This window comes from Caretta caretta, chromosome 4 (genome assembly GCF_965140235.1).
Source record: "Caretta caretta isolate rCarCar2 chromosome 4, rCarCar1.hap1, whole genome shotgun sequence".
Classification (NCBI taxonomy): Eukaryota; Metazoa; Chordata; order Testudines; family Cheloniidae; genus Caretta; species Caretta caretta.
Window position 1 is genome coordinate 77,670,004 of NC_134209.1, and position 19,332 is coordinate 77,689,335.

At 39.8% G+C, this 19,332-nt stretch overlaps 1 protein-coding gene across 1 annotated transcript; it reads left to right on the forward strand.

Annotated features, from left to right (window-relative positions):
• Window positions 1-826: 826 nt before the first annotated feature.
• MSMO1 (methylsterol monooxygenase 1) lies at window positions 827-13,829 on the forward strand. Its single transcript, XM_048847654.2, has 6 exons — window positions 827-970; window positions 3,806-4,117; window positions 7,251-7,399; window positions 8,504-8,630; window positions 11,229-11,383; window positions 12,799-13,829. The coding sequence occupies exons 2-6, from the start codon at window positions 3,863-3,865 to the stop codon at window positions 13,004-13,006; spliced, it is 894 nt and encodes a 297-aa protein (XP_048703611.1). The 5' UTR covers window positions 827-970; window positions 3,806-3,862; the 3' UTR covers window positions 13,007-13,829.
• Window positions 13,830-19,332: the final 5,503 nt, after the last annotated feature.

Here is a 19,332-nt window from a genome sequence, read left to right on the forward strand (position 1 = left end):
ATACAATGGCTCTGACCTTAACAGCAATTCTCAAACTGTGGGTCGGGACTGTGTTTTAATGGGGTCACCAGAGCTGGTTTAGACTTGCTAGGGCCAAAGCCTAAGCCCCACCATGCAGGGCAGAAGCTGAAGCTGGAGGGCTTCAGCCCTGGACAGCAGGGCTCAGGTTACCAGACCCCTGTCTGGGGCTGAAGCTCTTGGGCTTTGCCCACTCCCATGGCACTGGGGTCGACGCAGGGTGAGGCAGCAAGCCCGGTGACTGTAGCGCTTTCCTGGGCCCGTTACTTTATCCTCCCTCCGAAACACGGCTCCCACGGTGTCCTGCCGTTGCGGGCTGGCCGGGCCCCTGCCCCAGCCCCAAGGAGCGCACCAAGCTCGCTGTCTTCTTCTCAACCACATTTACGCCCGCGTTAACCACCCCCACAGCCCGCTCCTCGGGCGGGGAGCGGCCGCCGAGGGCTGCCGCGGCCTGCGCACGGGGCCCGGGTCCGAGCCGGGCGCTGCCCCCAGGCTGGGCGAGGGCAGCAGCAATTTCCGTGGGTAGAAAGCGGAGTCCCAGCGCTACGAAGCCCCCGAGGCGCTTAGGAAAGTGATTAACTGCAGGAGTAACCACGGTAACGGCCCCGCCTCTTCTTCCCACCTGGGGCTGCCCTCTCAGCCCGTCTCCTTCTAATGGCGTTTTCGCCGTCACCTGGGCTCCCTCGCTCCTCATTGGCTGCGCTCCGAGATCTCACTATGCTCACTCCATCCCTTCTACCAATCATCATCGGGTGGGACCGCTGTGTCCCCCCCCACCCGCCCCACGCCTGACGGGCACCGGCTCCCGCCCGAGAGCCAATCAAAGCGGCTCAGGGGTTTTGTGCGGCCAATGGGAGAGCGCGGAGCGGCTGCTGCTGTTGTTGATGGGTGAGAAGCGGGTGAGGTGAGTGCGTGAGGGGCAGCGGCTGGTGCTGTCGCTGTGGCTGTGCAGGTGAGTGAGGGGCTGGGCGGCCCGGGCTGGGGTCTCAAGGTTGGGGTGCGGGGCTTTGCCACTCCGGTCTCCTGGCAGCGGGAGGAGCTCACTGTGCCCGGCACCCCTCGCCCAGGGCTGGGCGCTGTTCGGAGGCCGGCTGCCTTGCCCTGTTGCTGGCAAGCTTTTAATTTTGTCCAAGAGTCAGAACAGATTTGATTGTGAAAATTGCTCGTGTCAGAACCACCTACCGAGCCAGTCACCAGGCGTGTAGCCATGCTGCAATAAAAAGGGGGGGTGGGGGGAACATCCTTACAATTAACCCCTAAGCCAGCGATACTCTGTCCCCATTGCAAGGCTCTTCCTAGCGCATGATGTTAAAACACTGTGATTTTTAGTTGTTTTTAACCATTCAGGGTGTTTTTACCATGTAGTTAACCAGTTGTAGCTGATAAAAATAATACTTGGTTAGTCATTTTACTGTGAAAATAACGTGTGTGTTTGTGTTAGTTAAACTCCCCAGTCATTGGAATATATAGTACTACAGTAAATCAAACCATGAATTCACATTACTGTGTCTCTTCTGGGTGATGTTGATTGTTAATTTGGCTCTTGAACCACTCAGACCTGAGTATCTGCCCTAAACTGTTTCATCCTTTGACTATAAAAGAAAAGATATCATGCCTTGGGGCTACAGTACATCCTAACTTAACATATGGCTTGTTTTGCCATTGGATTCTAAATTGTATATATTGTTTGGCCTCTGATAAGTAAGTAATCTTGCAGTTTGAATAATTTTGTTCTGCAGTGGGGAAATACACACTGTTTTTGCAGTAACATGTATAATCCTTGTATTTAGGAGTCAAACTATTTAATAGTCTTAAGCAAGTAATTTTTCCATTGCATGCCGTGCTTAAACTTCTTACCCAAAACATTACCCATGGAGATTTTCATTTTTTTAATAGCTTAAAATATCAAGTTTATACTGACAAAATTTGGCCAAATATCAGGGGGGAGAGGGAAGGTTTTTCAACAAAATCAAAAGTTATTGAGGAAGCCAGGTTCTTTCCGTGAAAATTCTTATTTAATCAAACCCCTAGTTTTTTTCCCAAGATAATTTGATAGAAAGTTGTTGACCAACACTACTGAATAGTCTGAAGAAATTCCCCTGTACGTAACTACAAAAAGTTCTACTTTTAGTATACTGAACATTTTTTATCAACCTCCCTAACTGCCATTTTACTTACCAGGGTGTTTTCTTAGAGGAATGGTTTAAGGTTGAAATAATAATCAGTTGCTTTACTCAACATTTGAAAAGAAGCCTCTTTGCTTAGTGAATGAATAGAATTTTATAATGGTGATTGATATCAGTGTTAAACTCTTAATTATTTTAGAAGTGTATGATGATAGACGTTTAGGTACAGATTCTCTGAAGGGGCTTGCCACCAAACCAGTTATTAGAAACATTTGGATTCAGGGACATACATAGCAATTTACATTTGAAAAAAGGGTAAACAGTGAAGTGGCAAAATTTGTAGATGATCCAAAACTACTAAAAATAGTTAAATCCCTGGCAGACTGCAAAGAGCTACAAAAGTATCTCTCAAAACTGGGCGACTAGGCAACAAAATGGCAGATGAAATTCAATGTTGATAAATGCAAAGTAATTCACATTAGAAAACATAATCCTAATTATACATATAAAATGATGGGGTCTAAATTAGCTGTTACCACTCAAGAAAGAGATCTTGGAATCATTGTGGATATTTCTCTGAAAACATCCACTCAATCTTCAGCAGCAGTCAAAAAAAAAAAAAAAACAGAATCATTTTAAGAAAGGGATAGATAATAAGATGGAAAATATCATATTGCCTCTATATAAATCCTATGGTATGCCTGCATCTTGAATACTGCGTGCAGATGTGGTCACCCTATCTCAAAAAAGATATATTAGAATTGGAAAAGGTTCAGAAAAGGGCACCAAAAATGATTAGGGGTATGGAATGGCTTCCATATGAGGAGAGATTAATAAGACTGGGATTTTCAGCTTGGAAAAGAGATGACTAAATGGAATATGCTAGAGGTCTATAAAATCATGACAAGTGTGGAGAAAGTAAATAAGGAAGTGTTATTTACTCATAACACCTGAACTAGGGGTCACTAATATAAATTAATAGGCAGCAGGTTTTAAACGAACGGAAGTATTTCTTCACACAATGCGCAGTCCGCCTATGCAACTCCTTGCCAGAGGATCTTGTGGAGGCCAAGACTAGAACAGGGTCCAAAAAAGAACGAGATAAATTCATGGAGGATAGGTCCATCAATGGCTATTAGCCAGGATGGGCAGGGATGGTATCCCTAGCGTCTGTTTACCCGAAGCTGGGAATGGGCAACAGGGAATGGATTGTTTGATGATTACCTATTCTGTTCATTCCCTCTGGGGAATCTGGCATTGGCCACTGTTGGAAGACAGGATATTGGGCTAGATGGACCTTTGTTCTGAGCCAGTATGGCCGTTCTTATGTTGACCACTTTTGGAGGGGCTGGAGGAGCTCTGTGACCCTGCCGATTATTGGGGAGAGCCCATGCCTCTGCTTGCCCTCCCTTGTGCACTCCCCTGTTTGGGTTTATCCTTTAGCCCTCTACTCACTTGATCTGATTTCAGTTTAACTGTAGGATTAAACCTGTTGATTCTGTTTACATCATAGTTTTGTGCTTTTTTTAAAGTACAATGTATTTTTACAGTGTCCTTCTTAACCCTTTAATGTAACCTTTTTTTTTAATTGAAGTAGATGGCTGTTTGAACAGCATCAATTTGTTACTGACAAATTCAATTTTACCTTTTAAAATTTATAGGCTGTTTCTAGAATTCTGCAGAGCAACTGCAAGTGTGAAGTTTTTTATATTTGAACAATGGCAGTGAATGAGAGTGTTGACATCCTGAACTCCGCTTACCTGGCTGTGGAATACATCGACTCTTTCTTGCCTGACAATCCACTGCAGCAACCATTTAAAAATGCTTGGAACTATATGCTGGACAATTACACCAAGTTCCAGATTGCAACATGGGGATCACTCATAGTTCATGAACTTTCCTACTTTTTGCTCTGTCTACCTGGATTTATATTTCAGTTTATACCTTATATGCAAAAGTATAAAATTCAGCAGGTAAGACAAAGAATTTTGAATTGCACAGGTTTCTGGTTGCTTTGTTTTTTGTACAAATTATGTGATATTCTAACTTCGTATTTTACAAATGGTCAGGAATCTTAGAATGTAGAAACATCTGTTCTTGATATGGTAGTCTATATATTTTATGGGAGGCTCTCACACCTCACTTCCACCTATATAAAGCCACAGGTTATTGGGGTTGGTGATGGAACTCCTTCAGCTTTGTGGGAGGGGAAGGGATCCATTGTTCTCAAAGTGAATGCAAAGGACAACTTTGCAGCACAGCCTCTTCAATCACTGTTCCGTTACACAAAGTGGAATAGAGGCTACATGCCTGTGTGTGGAAGATTTGGGCTCTTGGCTAAGTATAAATCTGGATCCCGTAGCCCAGTGATACTCAGACTTCAAGGGTTCAGGAACCAAAATAGTGATCAAAGTGATCAACATTACCCAAAAGAGCCACAGTAGTATGAATTGATTGTTTCATTTACTATAGTACTGTAGTGTACTAGATTTAAACAGTATGACAGAGGAAATATTTAGTTTTTATATGTAAAGTGTGTGTATATATCGTCTCAGCAAATAAGTTAATAACTTAGTGCAAGTTGATAACATTGGTTAATAATCAGGATGCTTTTACTGTTGGCTAATAACTTTAATATGTCTCCTGCAGTTCTTTGCAGCAGGATATTAAAGAGCCATTTGCACAGTCAATATCACTGCTGTAAACCTCTCCCCTGCCCTAGTACTCCCATATGTTGGCTTCTTAAGTTCCAAGATGGGGGCCACACCTCGGGCCTTCCCTGCAGGACATCTCCACTCAAATCCCCTTGAAGGGGCAATGCAAAGTTTCTGTAATACAGAAAACACTGAGCAAGCTGTCCACACTGAGTGAATTTCATTCCATAATACAGGTAATCTGCCCATCCAATGCAACCTGGTGATTGTTTTCCCCACTTGCCTGACTTACATGTTCATATTAAGGACTGGATTTAAAATCAAACTTGTCTATGACAGTGAGTGTTGAAAAATTCTTGTGAAACTTAAGTATATAAATGCTTACATAATTTGGTTGGAAAATATTAAGTAAATATAGATGTCATAGCTATGATCTATCCCACACATCCTTGCAACAGACTTTAATTCCCAGCATCTCTTTAATTCCCAGCATCTCTTTGTATCCTTGCATTCGTCCAAATGTGTGAGTGTGTAATGAAAATGTAGTGGAGAAGTGCATATATTGGCATGGTATAGTTTTATCTGAATGAGTCTTGGATAATAACTCTCTTGCAAGTGGTGAAGTCATCCATGAGTTTTGTATGACTGCAATGCGAACAAGTGCTAATGAATACTTATTTTATTGTCACTTTATAGAAAAGCTGTTTAGGAGAACTTGGAAGTTACATTTAAAAAAATAAAATAATGAATTGGAATGATTTGTGGCCAAACCCCTGTAAAATCAGGTTGCTTTAGTTAATTTTAGTTTTGGTCACTAATGTGACCTACCTTTAAAGGTTCTAGGATAGAAAAAACAATACAACACAAAGGAATTTGTATTAAAAAGAAAATAATTACAACTTGAGAGATGAGAGATACCCAAATTCCACCCTCAGAAATACACTGACTTGTCATCACTCTGAACTGTACTGCCCTGCCTCTGCTCTTTCCCAATGTGCCTGTATCCTTTGACACCCCCCCACCCCCAAACAGTTCTCTCTTCAGTCCCTTTTGGTGTCTTCCTCTCACATCTATTTTTTTTTATCTACCAGCCAATAGAAACTGCTTAGGAACCTACTTTCCAGGTGATTGAAAACTGAGACTGTAGAATTTGCGTTGGGCTGACCATACTTTCTTTGGAGGCACAAAAGGGTTATTTAACAATCATTTCAGTCTAACATGAGATTAATATAATCTCATGTTTAGTCATTGAGACTTTATTAAGTTAATTGAAAGCTGAGTTGCAAGTGGGAGAAAAATAACTTGCCAGTTTACTGACATATGTAAGAAGCAGAGAATGGTTTCACATTTTTTTAAAGAATATGAAAATTATTGGGTTTGCCTTCACCTCCACACCTAGGGTGACCAGACAGCAAGTGTGAAAAATTGGGACAGAGGGTGGGGGGTTGCAGGGGGGTAATAGGAGCCTATAAAAGAAAAAAAAACCCAAACATCAGGACTGTCCCTATAAAATTGGGACATCTGGTCACCCTATCCACACCCATTCTCCAGCAAAACCGGCAATCTCTTTTTATGTGGTTTAGGAATTTTCGCAGTCCTTAAATTGGTGGGATGCTAAATTTTAGGTGATTTTTCTCCCCCTCTGTCCCCAAGTTAATGTAGTGATAGAGTTAAATAGATGTCAACAAAAACAAATAGTTTCACTTAAGTCGTTCATCTCAGTCAGTTCTCACTTGACAGATGCTGTGATGTCATCCTGCTAGCTCTCCAGTGGCCCATAATCTTCTAGGGTAGACAAGACCTGATTTGTTTTTCTTTCTTTTATGAAGGTAAAAAGAATTCTTGGAAACTCCACTTTCTTTCAGGCTTTTGCTTCTTGTTTATACTTTTTTCAGGTCACCTAATTAATCCATCAGTCTGTTCATTTGCACCTCTTTCTTTATAATGTGACGAGTTGACTTAAACTCACTAAAAGAGTGAAAATCACCTAGGATCTAGTGGATCCTTAACTTACGGCATATGTACTTCTAACACCTAAAAATATGATTGTATGTTATGTAACAAATGTGACCACCTAAGATTTTACAATTCTCACTTGTTATGCACACACAGACTACTTAGAACTACTTGGTGGTCAGAACTTTCTCCAAAAGCACAGGCCCCTACTACTGAGCAAAGGAAAATATTTATCAGCTTTTAGCAATACAGTATATTATCAAACACAGTTGAACAGGTCTATCCAGTAGAGACCAGTGGTAGACCTAAAGACTAGCTAGTTTATTACAGCACTACGTGTCTGTAATACTAAAGCATAGCTTGGCAAAGTAGGAAATTCAGTGAATGCTTTTCTTTTTTCTATTGTAGCTTGAAGCCAAATCTTCAGAATTACTTTCTGTACTTCTGCAATGATATTGCATACTAGGACTGATGATTGGAAATTTCTTTTTCCTAGGATAAACCAGAAACGTGGGAGAAGCAGTGGAAGTGTTTAAAAACGCTTCTCTTCAATCACTTCTGTATTCAGCTTCCTCTGATATGTGGTACCTACTATTTCACAGAGTACTTCAATATCCCTTATGACTGGGAAAGGATGCCAAGATGGTAGGTAGAAACCATTGAAATGTTATTTGTACTTCTGTTTTAACTCTCTGTTGGAAGAACCGATGACAGTACCTGTGAAATGTTCCCAGCTGCTAGGGAACTTAGTGTGCTGCACAGTCATGTGATTGTTTTGAACGAATGTGTAATTCATAGACCCAATCTTGTTCTCACTGAAGTTTATCCAGTTGCACTAATGGGACCAGGCTAGGGTCCTATATTTGATATTGTGCCTAATGCCTGCAATGTTGTTCAAATCCCGAAGGGGGAGGATTTGAAAAACTAAATCCAAAAAGGGATACAGTGTGGCTGGAAGTTAAGACACCATCTGTGGGCTCGTGAGCACCCTTGTATATGCAAGCGTCTAATGTTTTTTGAGCCATCTGGTTCATTTCCAGAAATAACATGATGAAGCGTTACCCACATACTGTATTATGTACTTCAGGAAAGAGACTGTACCACGTGCACACTCTTCTGTCTGCAAACTAATACATTTTTAAATCACAAACCTTATGTTTTTTAAGTGCCTCTTTTACTAGTTTTAGTGTCAGGAGAAATATTACATACAGTAATTTTCTATATTTTTTCACAGTTTCTTGCAGGGTACTAAGTTCTCTCCTTTCTAGTGCTAATGCTGCTTTTTTTTCTTTATATAACTGCAGTGTGTTAATATGCAGGTGTGTGTTAGTGTGAGAGCGCACACACGTGTGTCATGGCCAAACTAAGAAGCTTGCAGTATTGCATGTTAACTCATTTAACAGCTCTTTCATTGATCTGCTGACACTTACCACTGAGTATAGTACTTAAAATGGTACATATATTATGTTTTGTTAGCAAATAAATATATGTACAATTTTAGGTACTATATTCAGTGGTATTTGTTAGTAGTAGATCAATAAAAGAGCTGTTAACAGTATATACATGTGCTCATAGTGCATATTATCTGATTATTAACTGTACTTTAAAGTTAAATGTACATCCCAAGTTTCCAGAGCCTTTCCCTGCGCATACATCCTGGATTTGGCCTGTTAGCAAAGAAGAATACTATTTCTTTCATATATTTTAATCTTGCTATCGCTAACAGTATATATATATATTTTTTTAAAGGTACATGCTACTTGCCCAGTGTTTTGGATGTGCAGTGATTGAGGATGCCTGGCACTATTTCTTGCATAGACTCTTGCATCACAAGAGAATATACAAGTACATCCATAAAGTTCATCATGAGTTCATAGTATGTACTACTTTAATGATTTCAACCTTATGTGTTTAATATAACCAGGATGCTGACAATAAACACTGTATTAATCAAGCACATTTAAATAGATCTTGCGTCCATTTGGAAATAGGGAGAACAGCCAATCTTACAAAATATTTTACACCTAGCTAGTTTTTTCTTATATCCATTACCCTAGAATTTGTAACTGTGTTTAAATGACTTCTGGGTGGTTCCATAACTATTAAATTAACCCAGATATCATAGATCTAACAGAACATGTCTTGTAACAACTCTTTGTCTCTTCTCTCCCTTTCACTCAAATGGCAGCCGTGTTCTGATACCACCTACCTTTTATCATCTGACTGTTAGGATGGTGACTGTCTACTTAATGACATACTGTCAATTTGACAATCACATTTGTTAGAAGATTTGTAGCCTGTTATAAGTTTCACTAAGATTATAGTTATCTTTATAATTACTATGCCATAATCTTTATTGTACGGTAAGATTACTATAGCTGCAAGGTTGGTTTGGGCAATTAACATTCTAAATATAGTCACTTTAATTGTTTGTCTTGTACAGTCCTAAAAAGATCCTTATAATAAACAGCAGTAGGGCCACAAAACCCTATGCACTCTTAAGGATTTAAAAAAAAAAAAGTGTTCAGGACATACTAATTAAAAAGAGCTTCATTCCAAAAGTAGTCTTAAAAAATTCAAGTTGACAGTGTTCTTCTTCAAAACTGTTTTTAGTGTTGTATTTCCTGAACTAGGATGTGGTGAATTAGTATATTTTTATATAGCATCCTTATTTTGTAAGGATGTTTCAGGACCACCAACTAGGTCCACAGGTTACCTTATGAACTTAGCAAACAGACAACCGCTGTTTGATGTAGCAGACAATAGCCACTTGCGAACTCCAGGTTCGAATCCAAGGAACAGGTTTATAGATTCATAGATATTAAGGTCAGAAGGGACCATTATGATCATCTAAGCTGACCTCCTGCACAATGCAGGCCACAGAATCTCACCCGCCCACTCCTGCAATAAACTTCTCACCTATGTCTGAGCTATTGAAGTCCTCAAATCATGGTTTAAAGACTTCAAGGAGCAGAGAATCCTCCAGCAAGTCACTTATGACCCATGCTACAGAGGAAGGCGAAAAACCTCCAGGGCCTCTTCCAATCTGCCCTGGAGGAAAATTCCTTCCCGACCCCAAATATGGCGATTAGCTGAACCCTAAGCATATGGGCAAGATTCACCAGCAAGATACACAGGAAAGAATTCTCTGTAGTAACTCAGATCCCACCCCATCTAACATCCCATCGCAGGCCATTGGGCCTATTTACCATGAATATTTAAAGATCAGTTTATTTATTTCAGCATCAGTACAGAATGCCACACCCAGTGATCAGTTAGGGGTGATAGGACAATGAATTGGCTGCATGTACACAAACACAAGGCTGTACATAAACAAACACTTAAGTCTCGGTGCTTTTTTTTTGTACCGAGGATGGCATTCTACTTTTATCAACACCCTATTCTGATTTGTTATATAATAATTTATGACCAAATATGAAATTCTGCATTACACAACAGGTTATATAACATTTATCTACTTATTAGCAATAACAAAGCTATTAATTTTATTATTTGAGAGGGAGTTTGGGAACTCTGCTTTTTTATACTTATTATATCTGGCAGGTCTACTGTACCCAAACCTGGGACAGTCCAAAAACTGAACAGGATATCTAGTAAGCCAAAAAGGCTGTGTCTGCACTTTTTACTTCCAAAAAGGTTATTCAAAGGTCTTATTAACTGCACTAGGCCAACAATTATATTGCTTATATGATACTGTCTAATATGTGATGTATATGATCCTTTAAATACTCTTAGGCCCTTACCATCTTACCTATGGTAAGATCACCTATTCACTGTTTCACTTCCTTACTTTAGACCTCGTTGGTCCCTAAGGGACAAAAAGGGGTCCACATTCTTCCTTTGAGAACTGCTTTGATTTCACGTTACTGATTCTGGTTGGCAGTTGTCAAATCACAGTTTTGATCCAGCAATACATTATGAATAATGTTATTAATATTACAAGCTGAAGCACTATTAATAGATACAAATTTATATAAACTCATGTATTCCTGTGTTGTGGAAGGTATTTAAAATTTTAAGGCTTTCACAAAAACTTGCTGTAATTGCCATAATGAGATCATTTGATTTTACTACTAATTTCTGGTTCAGGGAAGTTGATAATGGCCAGGGAAACATGTTTCCTACCATTCTTAACTAATATATAGAAATGGCAAGCTTTCTTTTATTTATTTGCAAGGTTGTCATCACTGTAGTACTGGAGTGACTCAAAATCATCAATGGTTTTTGTCCTTCCCACTGAGGTTAGGGAACACTCCTGGGGGACTGAAGCACTTGATCATGTGCCCCTATATAGCCAGTGGATGAACCAGGGATTGAACCCCAGTCTCTTGAGTGCCCTGTCTGCAAGACCATCCTATTTACCGTTATCTCTGTTCTGAACTGGTCTGACTCTTGAGTGTGTTGACATACTACAGAAAAGTGCTTACTGTGTGTGTTTTTCTTTTCCTCCCAGTCTCCATTTGGGATGCAAGCAGAGTATGCACATCCACTGGAAACGCTTATCCTTGGAACTGGTTTTTTCATTGGCATTATTGTTTTCTGTAACCATATGATTCTTCTGTGGGCCTGGGTAATATGTCGCTTAATGGAAACCATTGATGTACACAGGTAAAATCCTCTCATTCCGTGTTAGTGATTTTTCCATACTCGGCTCTTCCACCTATCTTTGTGCTAGTATATATGAGATACTAGGAGGCTCTTTACCACACTACAAATAGAAGTCCACAGTGTACAACAGCCAGAGAAGGATTGTAGTGCTTCTTTCATTTCAGTATTGTAGTTGGCCATTTGTCCTTTTCAAAATAATAATTGTTCTGTTTTAGCAATATTAATAACAAAACTCCTTGGGTGGGAAAATAGGGCTCTCACTAAAACAACTTCAGAAAGCATCTACTAGAAACACAGTTTGTGAGATTAGTGGCAGGATTATACATTTTGTGATCTCAGTTTTTAGGAAAGGTAAATCTCGGACACCAGTGAAGCTCTCAAGATTGAACTTAGAGCCTGAGAGAGAAAATTGGATATTTAGTACACAAATTACCTAATGTTTGCTAACATATGAAATAAGCGAGGTTTTATTTTACTAAAATGGAGGGGGACCTCAAGGTAGTATATCTTAAACTTCTCTGTCAATAGGCTTGCCTGTGCAGAAAGGCTTGTCTTGGAGAACCAATGCTTGCTTAGCCTAAGGGGCCCCAGTTCAGCTCCCAGGAAAAATTGCCTGTAGGTGGTGGTCCATAATGACAGTCTACATTTTCCTAAATCTTCTGTGGGGCTTGGAGAGCAATCTTTACTTGTTTTTAATTAACCTAATCTCAATGTAGTAATATACTTACAGGCAAGAACTAAAAGATCAAGAATGGTATAAAATATTATAGGTTAGAACAGTGACCCATTCTTCAGGTGGCCAAATAGCTTCATTGTATCAATTTTAACATTTTCTGTGATTTTTACTTCACTTCCATTTGAGGGAAGCTGTTATATGCCTTATGAACTGAAGAATGCAACGCCACAGCAGCATAAATAAAATAAAAATGGATGAAACTAAATCGAAGTAGTGCATTTCAATGTGAACAGCAGATAGAAGCCACAACTGTCAGTGGACATTTTTCCCGAAGTGATCACACTAACAGGCATGGGATGACAGGAATATTATAGCAAAATCAAATCTAGACACTATCTTGCCACTAGGTGGAGTAATATCTTTTCTAGTCCAACAAAATGTGAACATGTTGAAATCCTTTAATATCATTTCCCTTTCCTTTCTGCAGTACTACTTAAATGTTGAGATTTTTAGCTACATTTAATGTGTTTCTCAACCTGGTACTGTACATTCTGGCTCAGATGCCACACAAAAGACTTTCTTCTATATTCATCATTGTAGTGATGTTTTGGGTGTTTTGGCTTTCATTTTTCAGTCTGAGAAGTAATCAGTGGTGCCTGGCTTTGATTGTGTTTATAAACAAAATGTTAAAAACATTATGGTTCAGTATTTTAATTCTGTTTTTGTTTTTTCTCTCTAGTGGCTACGATATTCCTCTAAACCCCCTGCATCTAGTTCCCTTCTATGCTGGGGCTCGTTTTCATGATTTCCATCACATGAACTTTATTGGCAACTATGCTTCAACCTTCACATGGTGGGATAGAATCTTTGGTACAGATTATCAGTATGTTTCATATCAAGAGAAAGAGAAGAATCAAGAATTGTTGACAGAAAAAAAGTCCAACTAAATTTCCCATTTAACCTCCCACAGACAAACTGTTTCCATCTTTCTTTTGGGCTCAAACTTGTAATTAACACCTGATCACAAATTAAAGCAATATTTTGCTTTTCTTAAAAGCAAAAGTTAAGCATATACCTTGTCCCTTGGCTACTAAGTGGTAGGGGAAATCATTAATTACATTGCAATATCTTCCTAATGGGAATGCTTTCTATTTTATACACAACTCTAAAGTATATATGCAGTACTTTAAAGATAAATTTAAAAATTACATAGGTGACTTGAAAGTTTTTTGTCATCTGTTGCAAGAATTTTATTAAACTTTTTAAAGTATCTATAATGCCCTATTTGGATTCATGTAGAATTATGTACATTATAATATACTGAAATTGGACTTCATTTTTAAAAAAAATTATATATATATTCTTAAATTTGTAATACAAATACAGCAACCCTATTAAAACTGTGGTACTGGCACTATATTTAAACCTGGAGCAAATGGGCAGAATTTGCTTTAGGAACCAAAATATCATCAGTTGATAAGGAGCTTAGACCAGCCATTTGCACACTGAATAATGCAAACTATTAATTCCAGAAGAGCTGGCTATATGTTTAGAAACATTCCTGACATGGGTGTAGTACATTTTAGATAAGATTAGAAAAGGGTGGTTTTGTTTTTACTTGAGAAGCCTTTTTTGCTGCTCTTTAAGTTACTTTGTCAGTGTTCTTAGCATTTACATTACATTTCCTTCTGTGTGTTGTAATTTGCTAAACTGACTTGTTGCTAGATTTGCACTTGTGGATTACAAAATACAATAAATGTGTTGATTTGGCATCGTGTGTATGTCATTGTGTATCTTCCATATTTTTAATGTAAAGCAAATGAGGAATTGCCCTAGATTGCCATTCACTTTCAAAATATATGAGCAGAGTTAATTCTAAAACTAATTGACTCAGGCAGTGTAAGGTAACAACTGTAGAATGCATCTGAGGAACTATCTACACTATAATAACTGGGGGACTTGGGACTTGTACAAAATTATTGTCCCCTAACGTAGTTAACACACTTATCTTGTAGTGTATATGGACCTAACTTTTTCCCAAGCAAGGCTACAGCTTTGGAAAACTAAGGCTGCAGCTTAGTTCAGGGACAGAATATGGTTAGGTCTACCATAGAACCTAGAGTTCAGAACACCAGAGTTACGAACTGACCAGTCAGCCACACATCTCATTTGGAACTGGAAGTACACAATCGGGCAGCAGCAAAGATGGGGAGGGGGGGAAGCAAATACAGAACAGTATTGTGTTAAACGTAAACTACTAAATACAGCTCTGAAACTTTTTTACTTTTTTCTTAAAGTCAGTTTTCAGTTGTAAACTTCTAAGTGAACAACCATAAAGTTTTGTTCAGTTACAAACATTTCAGAGTTACAAACAACCTCCATTCCCAACCTGTTTGTAACACAGGTTCTACTGTACCTTACACAGCACACAGAACCAATATTTTTTCAGTGGTGGTGGGGGTTATATCCATCTAAATATTTAGATATGCCACCCCAATGCTCTCCCACAAGTGAAGAGAACCATGGAACTAGTCTCTTAAGAATTAAATGCAAAAGTCTTTGACTTAGATTTTCCTCTTTTTATTTTTTCCCACACAGACAAAACAGTCAAAACCCTTATAAACTAATTAAGCTAATCTACAGGCCAGGCAGGGAGAGACAGAAACAGATTGATTTCTATTTTTAAATATTTGGAAGATTTTCTGATGCTATAAGTGGCAAAGGCATATAAATACATAGCGTAACTATTGTTGTACTCCAGAAGAAATGCTTCCAATTCCTTTGTCCTCCCACCCAGCCCCCCCCTTCTTTTTTAAGGGGAAAAAATGCTAACTGTCTATAAATTTAGCTGACCGCACACAAGGTTCTCAGTAAAGAGACATGTCTTGGAAATAGCTCTCAAAAGACTTGTTTCCAGGCTCTTAAGATACTTGCTGTATACTTTTTCTCTCTGGCCAACACCCAACTGTGCTTAGGGATTGAAGGCATATCTACACACGCACTTTCTGTGCAGCAAGCTGCGGTGTAAATCTATAATACTGCAGCTTGCTGCATGCCAACTGTCCGGATCCTGCTGATGCACACTAAAAGTTCTTGTGTGCATTGAGCTACTGCTGTTTCATCCTTCATTGTGGGGTCTGTGCCCTTGTGGAGTTGAGGCTGTGTAATGTAGTCATCTGTTGTACACCCTGAGAAACCATTATGAAAGCAGAGTGCTATAGTGGTGATTTTGGGAACCACCTCTCTCTCTCAAAAAAAAAAAAAAAACCCAAAACAACAACCCACCACCACACCCTGTCTCTAGAACCATCTCTGAGCTCCTGAGCACACAAGCAGACCTAACACAATGGCCACTTGTTATCTGAGAGCTGCTTAAAAGAAAAGGAGCAAGGCTTGCATAACAAACAAAAACCTAGACCCTGGGACAGGCATTTTAAATTAGAAGTACAAATAAATAGATTCAAAGATCTAAAAATGGCAGGGTAGGGTGCCTAGAAGAGCTCTTTCTCTAGCCAACTCCTCTGCCTCATGAAACTCAGCTACAGCTGGTGAATGAGGGTAAGGTCACCTGAAAATTCTTTTACCCAGCTACCCCCTGGTTCTGAAAACCCACTGCTATATTTACAGTGCACCTTTCTGCAGGTTTTTCAGATTTTAAAATGGACATTGAGGATTTGCATATCTTTATTTTTCTTGAAAAAGGAAAGTGCTGTGTTTTTTCTCAAAGGTGAATGTTCTTATATATTCTGGATGTTCAGTTAAGTCTCTAGTTGCACTAACACTATTCTTTATAGCACAAAAGGAAATGTTATTTTCACAAATCATTAAGAGGAAATTTTTCCTTCACATGTAAAATAATTCATCACACTGCTGCTCTAGTGAGCAAATCATTTGAAAACAGAAATCTGAAAGTGATATTTTTAGTCCCTTCACACTCCCCTATTCAATATCAGTAGTATAATCATCTCTTTTAAATTCAACTTGGAATACACCATCACTTTCAAACGGTCTCCCACTGCACTGAGTTGGCACATCAGAAAGATGAGCCTTCTCGTAGCATGTGATTACTGATTTCCAATACAAAATGTAGAGTGATGCTTTCTAAAGGGCTGGTGCAGTATAGCAGAGAACAGGCAACATACAACCAAAATACTATGGAATCCAAACATTTGTTGCTCCATTGGTTTCTCTAGCATATCCCCGTGAATAACTATACAGAATTAAGAATAAACTGGGTTGAATTAAGTTACACCTTACTGAGGTTACTTACTAAGTTAAACCATGCTTGTCTCCTCTCTGCCAGGAAACCATCAACATCTTGACATAATGCCACCTACATACGACAACTATGGCTCTCTACCTCCCAGGTGTCAGCAACAACTTGGCAGATTTCCTGAGCAGAGAGCCAATTGTCATAGGTGAGTGATCCTTGTGGAAGTCTACCACAGAGATAGTATTCCCGTGTATGGGAACCCCAGTGATAGACATGTTCACCACCAATGTCAATGCCAGAATTTTAGTTCCAGAGATAGTTATGTGTCCAGGGTCATTTCTGGACACACTCCTTCTGCAGTGTTCTGGTGCCCTCTTGTATGCCTTTCCACGGATCCAGTGGGATTTCCAACATCAAGAGTCAAAGTCACAATGATTCTTATAGTGCTGTATTCATGGAGGTGGTTTTAGCTGACAGATCAACCACAAATGTCCATCCACACCCCAATCTAGTTCTCTCTGCCTAGACCTGACCCCCAACACCTTGGGCAGATATTCCATCTAGATTTCAGAGTTAACAAGTCTCTCCTCTAAAGAAAACCCACCACACTTTGGCTCCAGCTGATGAAGAGTAGGAAGGAATTCTAGTCTTAATGAGCTTCTATGAAAAAACGCTCTGCAACCCATCCCTATGAGTGCACATACCCTTGAGGGTCACCTTCTAAAAAGGAACAAGAAATGATTCCAGATTGTCCTCAGGGAGCATTGTGATCAGAGATGCTGTCATCAGCGATAGTCTGGGGACTACACCAGTGTGTCTTGAAGGCAGGGATGTTGCCTGAACAGGAAGTTCCAGCACTGCCATTATCTGCTGTTACAGGATGGCACTCTCTATCAATTACTGCTGGTGAATTGTCAGTTGATGCAGGAGTTTCTATTGCTGCTGAGTTTGGTTTTCAACTAACCATAGTAGTAGCTATTCGAGCTCTATGGCTGCCAATGTCAAATACTTTCACCTTCACCTATAGGATTTTTTTTTAAATGCCACTCTGGTGTCATGTTAGGGTGAGCAGACAGCAAGTGTGAAACATTGGGACAGAGAGTGAGGGGTAATAGGCACCTATATAAGACAAAGCCCAAAATATCAGGACTGTCCCTATAAAATTGGGACATCTGGTCACCCTATGTCATGTGCAGTAGGCCCAGTTATTTCACTGGGGTTCAGACATTAAGGCACAGAACCACTGTGTGATGGGTTGAGTCACAGAGACCCCCTTTGGGACTGCCACCTGATGTGCTGAGACTACCTCTGAGCCCGTTTTCCCTGGCAGCTTAGGACTCCAGAAGCCTGTCTTGCTGAGCCAGACATGCCAGTCTGCTCCAACACAGACTCAGGTCTGAACCATGTCCCCCACAAGCTGCAGACTTAACTGAAAACAGCTTAAGAAGTGCTGCTGTCTCTAGCACCCAGACACCCAGTTCCCAATGGGATCGAAACCCCAAATAAATCCGTTTTACTTGTATAAAGCTTATACAGGGTGAACTCATAAATTGTTCACCCTCTATAACACTGATAGAGAGATATGCACAGCTGTTTGCCCCCCCCCCCCCCGTGTTAATTGTTTGCTCTGGGTTTATTAATAAGCAAAAAGTGATTTTATTAAATATAAAAAGTAGGATTTAAGTGGTTCCAAGTAATAACAGACAGAAGAAAGTAAATTACCAAGCAAAATAAAACAAAAACATGCAAGTCTAAGCCTAATACAGTAAGAAACTGATTACAGATGAAACCTCACCCTCAGAAATGTTCCAATAAGCGTCTTTCACAGACTAGACTCCTTTCTAGTCTGGGCCCAATCCTTTCCCCTAGTACAGTCCTTGTTCCAGCTCAGTTGGTAGCTAGGGGATTTCTCATGATTGCAGCCCTCTTTATTCTGTTCAACCGCCTTATATATCTTTTGCACAAGGCGGGAATCCTTTGCCCCTCTCTGGGTTCCCACCCCTTCTTCTCAGTGGAAAAGCACCAGGTTAAAGATAGATTCTAGTTCAGGTGACATGATCACATTGGCTGCTTCGAGCAGGGGGTTGGACTAGATGACCTTCTGGGGTCCCTTCCAACCCTTATATTCTATGATTCTATGATCACATGTCACTGTAAGACTTCATTATCCACTTGCCAGCATACACATATACAGGAAGCCTTACAAGTAAACAGAGCCATTTACAACTAATTGTCCTGGTTAATAGGAGCCATCAAGATCCCAAGCTATCATTAATGGCCCACACAATAGGACTTCAGAGTTATATTTCATATGTCTAGTTTCAGATACAAGAATGATACATTTATACAAATTGGATGACCACACTCAATAGATTATAAGCTTTGTAATGATACCTTACAGGAGACCTTTTGCATGAAGCATACTCCAGTTACATTATATTCACACTCATTAGCATATTTTCATAAAATCATATAGAGTGCAATGTCATACATTGCAGCATGTAAGAGTTTTGAAAATTTCAACCCCAAGCAAAAGCCATCCCTGACTCTCTACATAAAACTACAGAAAACAGTCAATTTACATTCAGGTCTCTTCCACACCATGCTATTCAGCACCCAGTCCCACAGGTAAGATTATCTCAGGGTATGTCTACACTACGAAATTAGGTCGATTTTATAGAAGTAAATTTTTAGAAATTGATTTTATACAGTTGATTGTGTATGTTCCCACTAAGTGCATTAAGTCAGGGGAGTGTGTCCTCAATACCGTGGCTAGCATCGCCTTACGGAGCAGTGCACTGTGGGTAGATACCCCACAGTTCGCACAGTCTCTGCTGCCCATTGGAATTCTGGGTTAAGCTCCCAATGCCTGATAGGGCAAAAACACTGTCAAGGGTGGTTTTGGGCACATGTCATCAGTCGCCCCTCCTCCCTTCCTCCTTGAAAGCAATGGCAAACAATAGTTTTGTGCCTTTTTTCCTGGGTTACCCGTCATACCACAGCAAGCATGGAGCCCGCTCAGCTCACCACTGCTGTTGTGAGCATTGTAAACACCTTGCA

Bases quoted from the DNA above. Each gene is read 5' to 3' on its own strand.
- MSMO1 (XM_048847654.2), top strand. From the start codon at position 3,863: ATGGCAGTGAATGAGAGTGTTGACATCCTGAACTCCGCTTACCTGGCT. The intron at 4,118-7,250 runs GTAAGACAAAGA...TCTTTTTCCTAG, and splicing joins AAAAGTATAAAATTCAGCAG to GATAAACCAGAAACGTGGGA. The intron at 11,384-12,798 runs GTAAAATCCTCT...TTTTCTCTCTAG, and splicing joins GAAACCATTGATGTACACAG to TGGCTACGATATTCCTCTAA.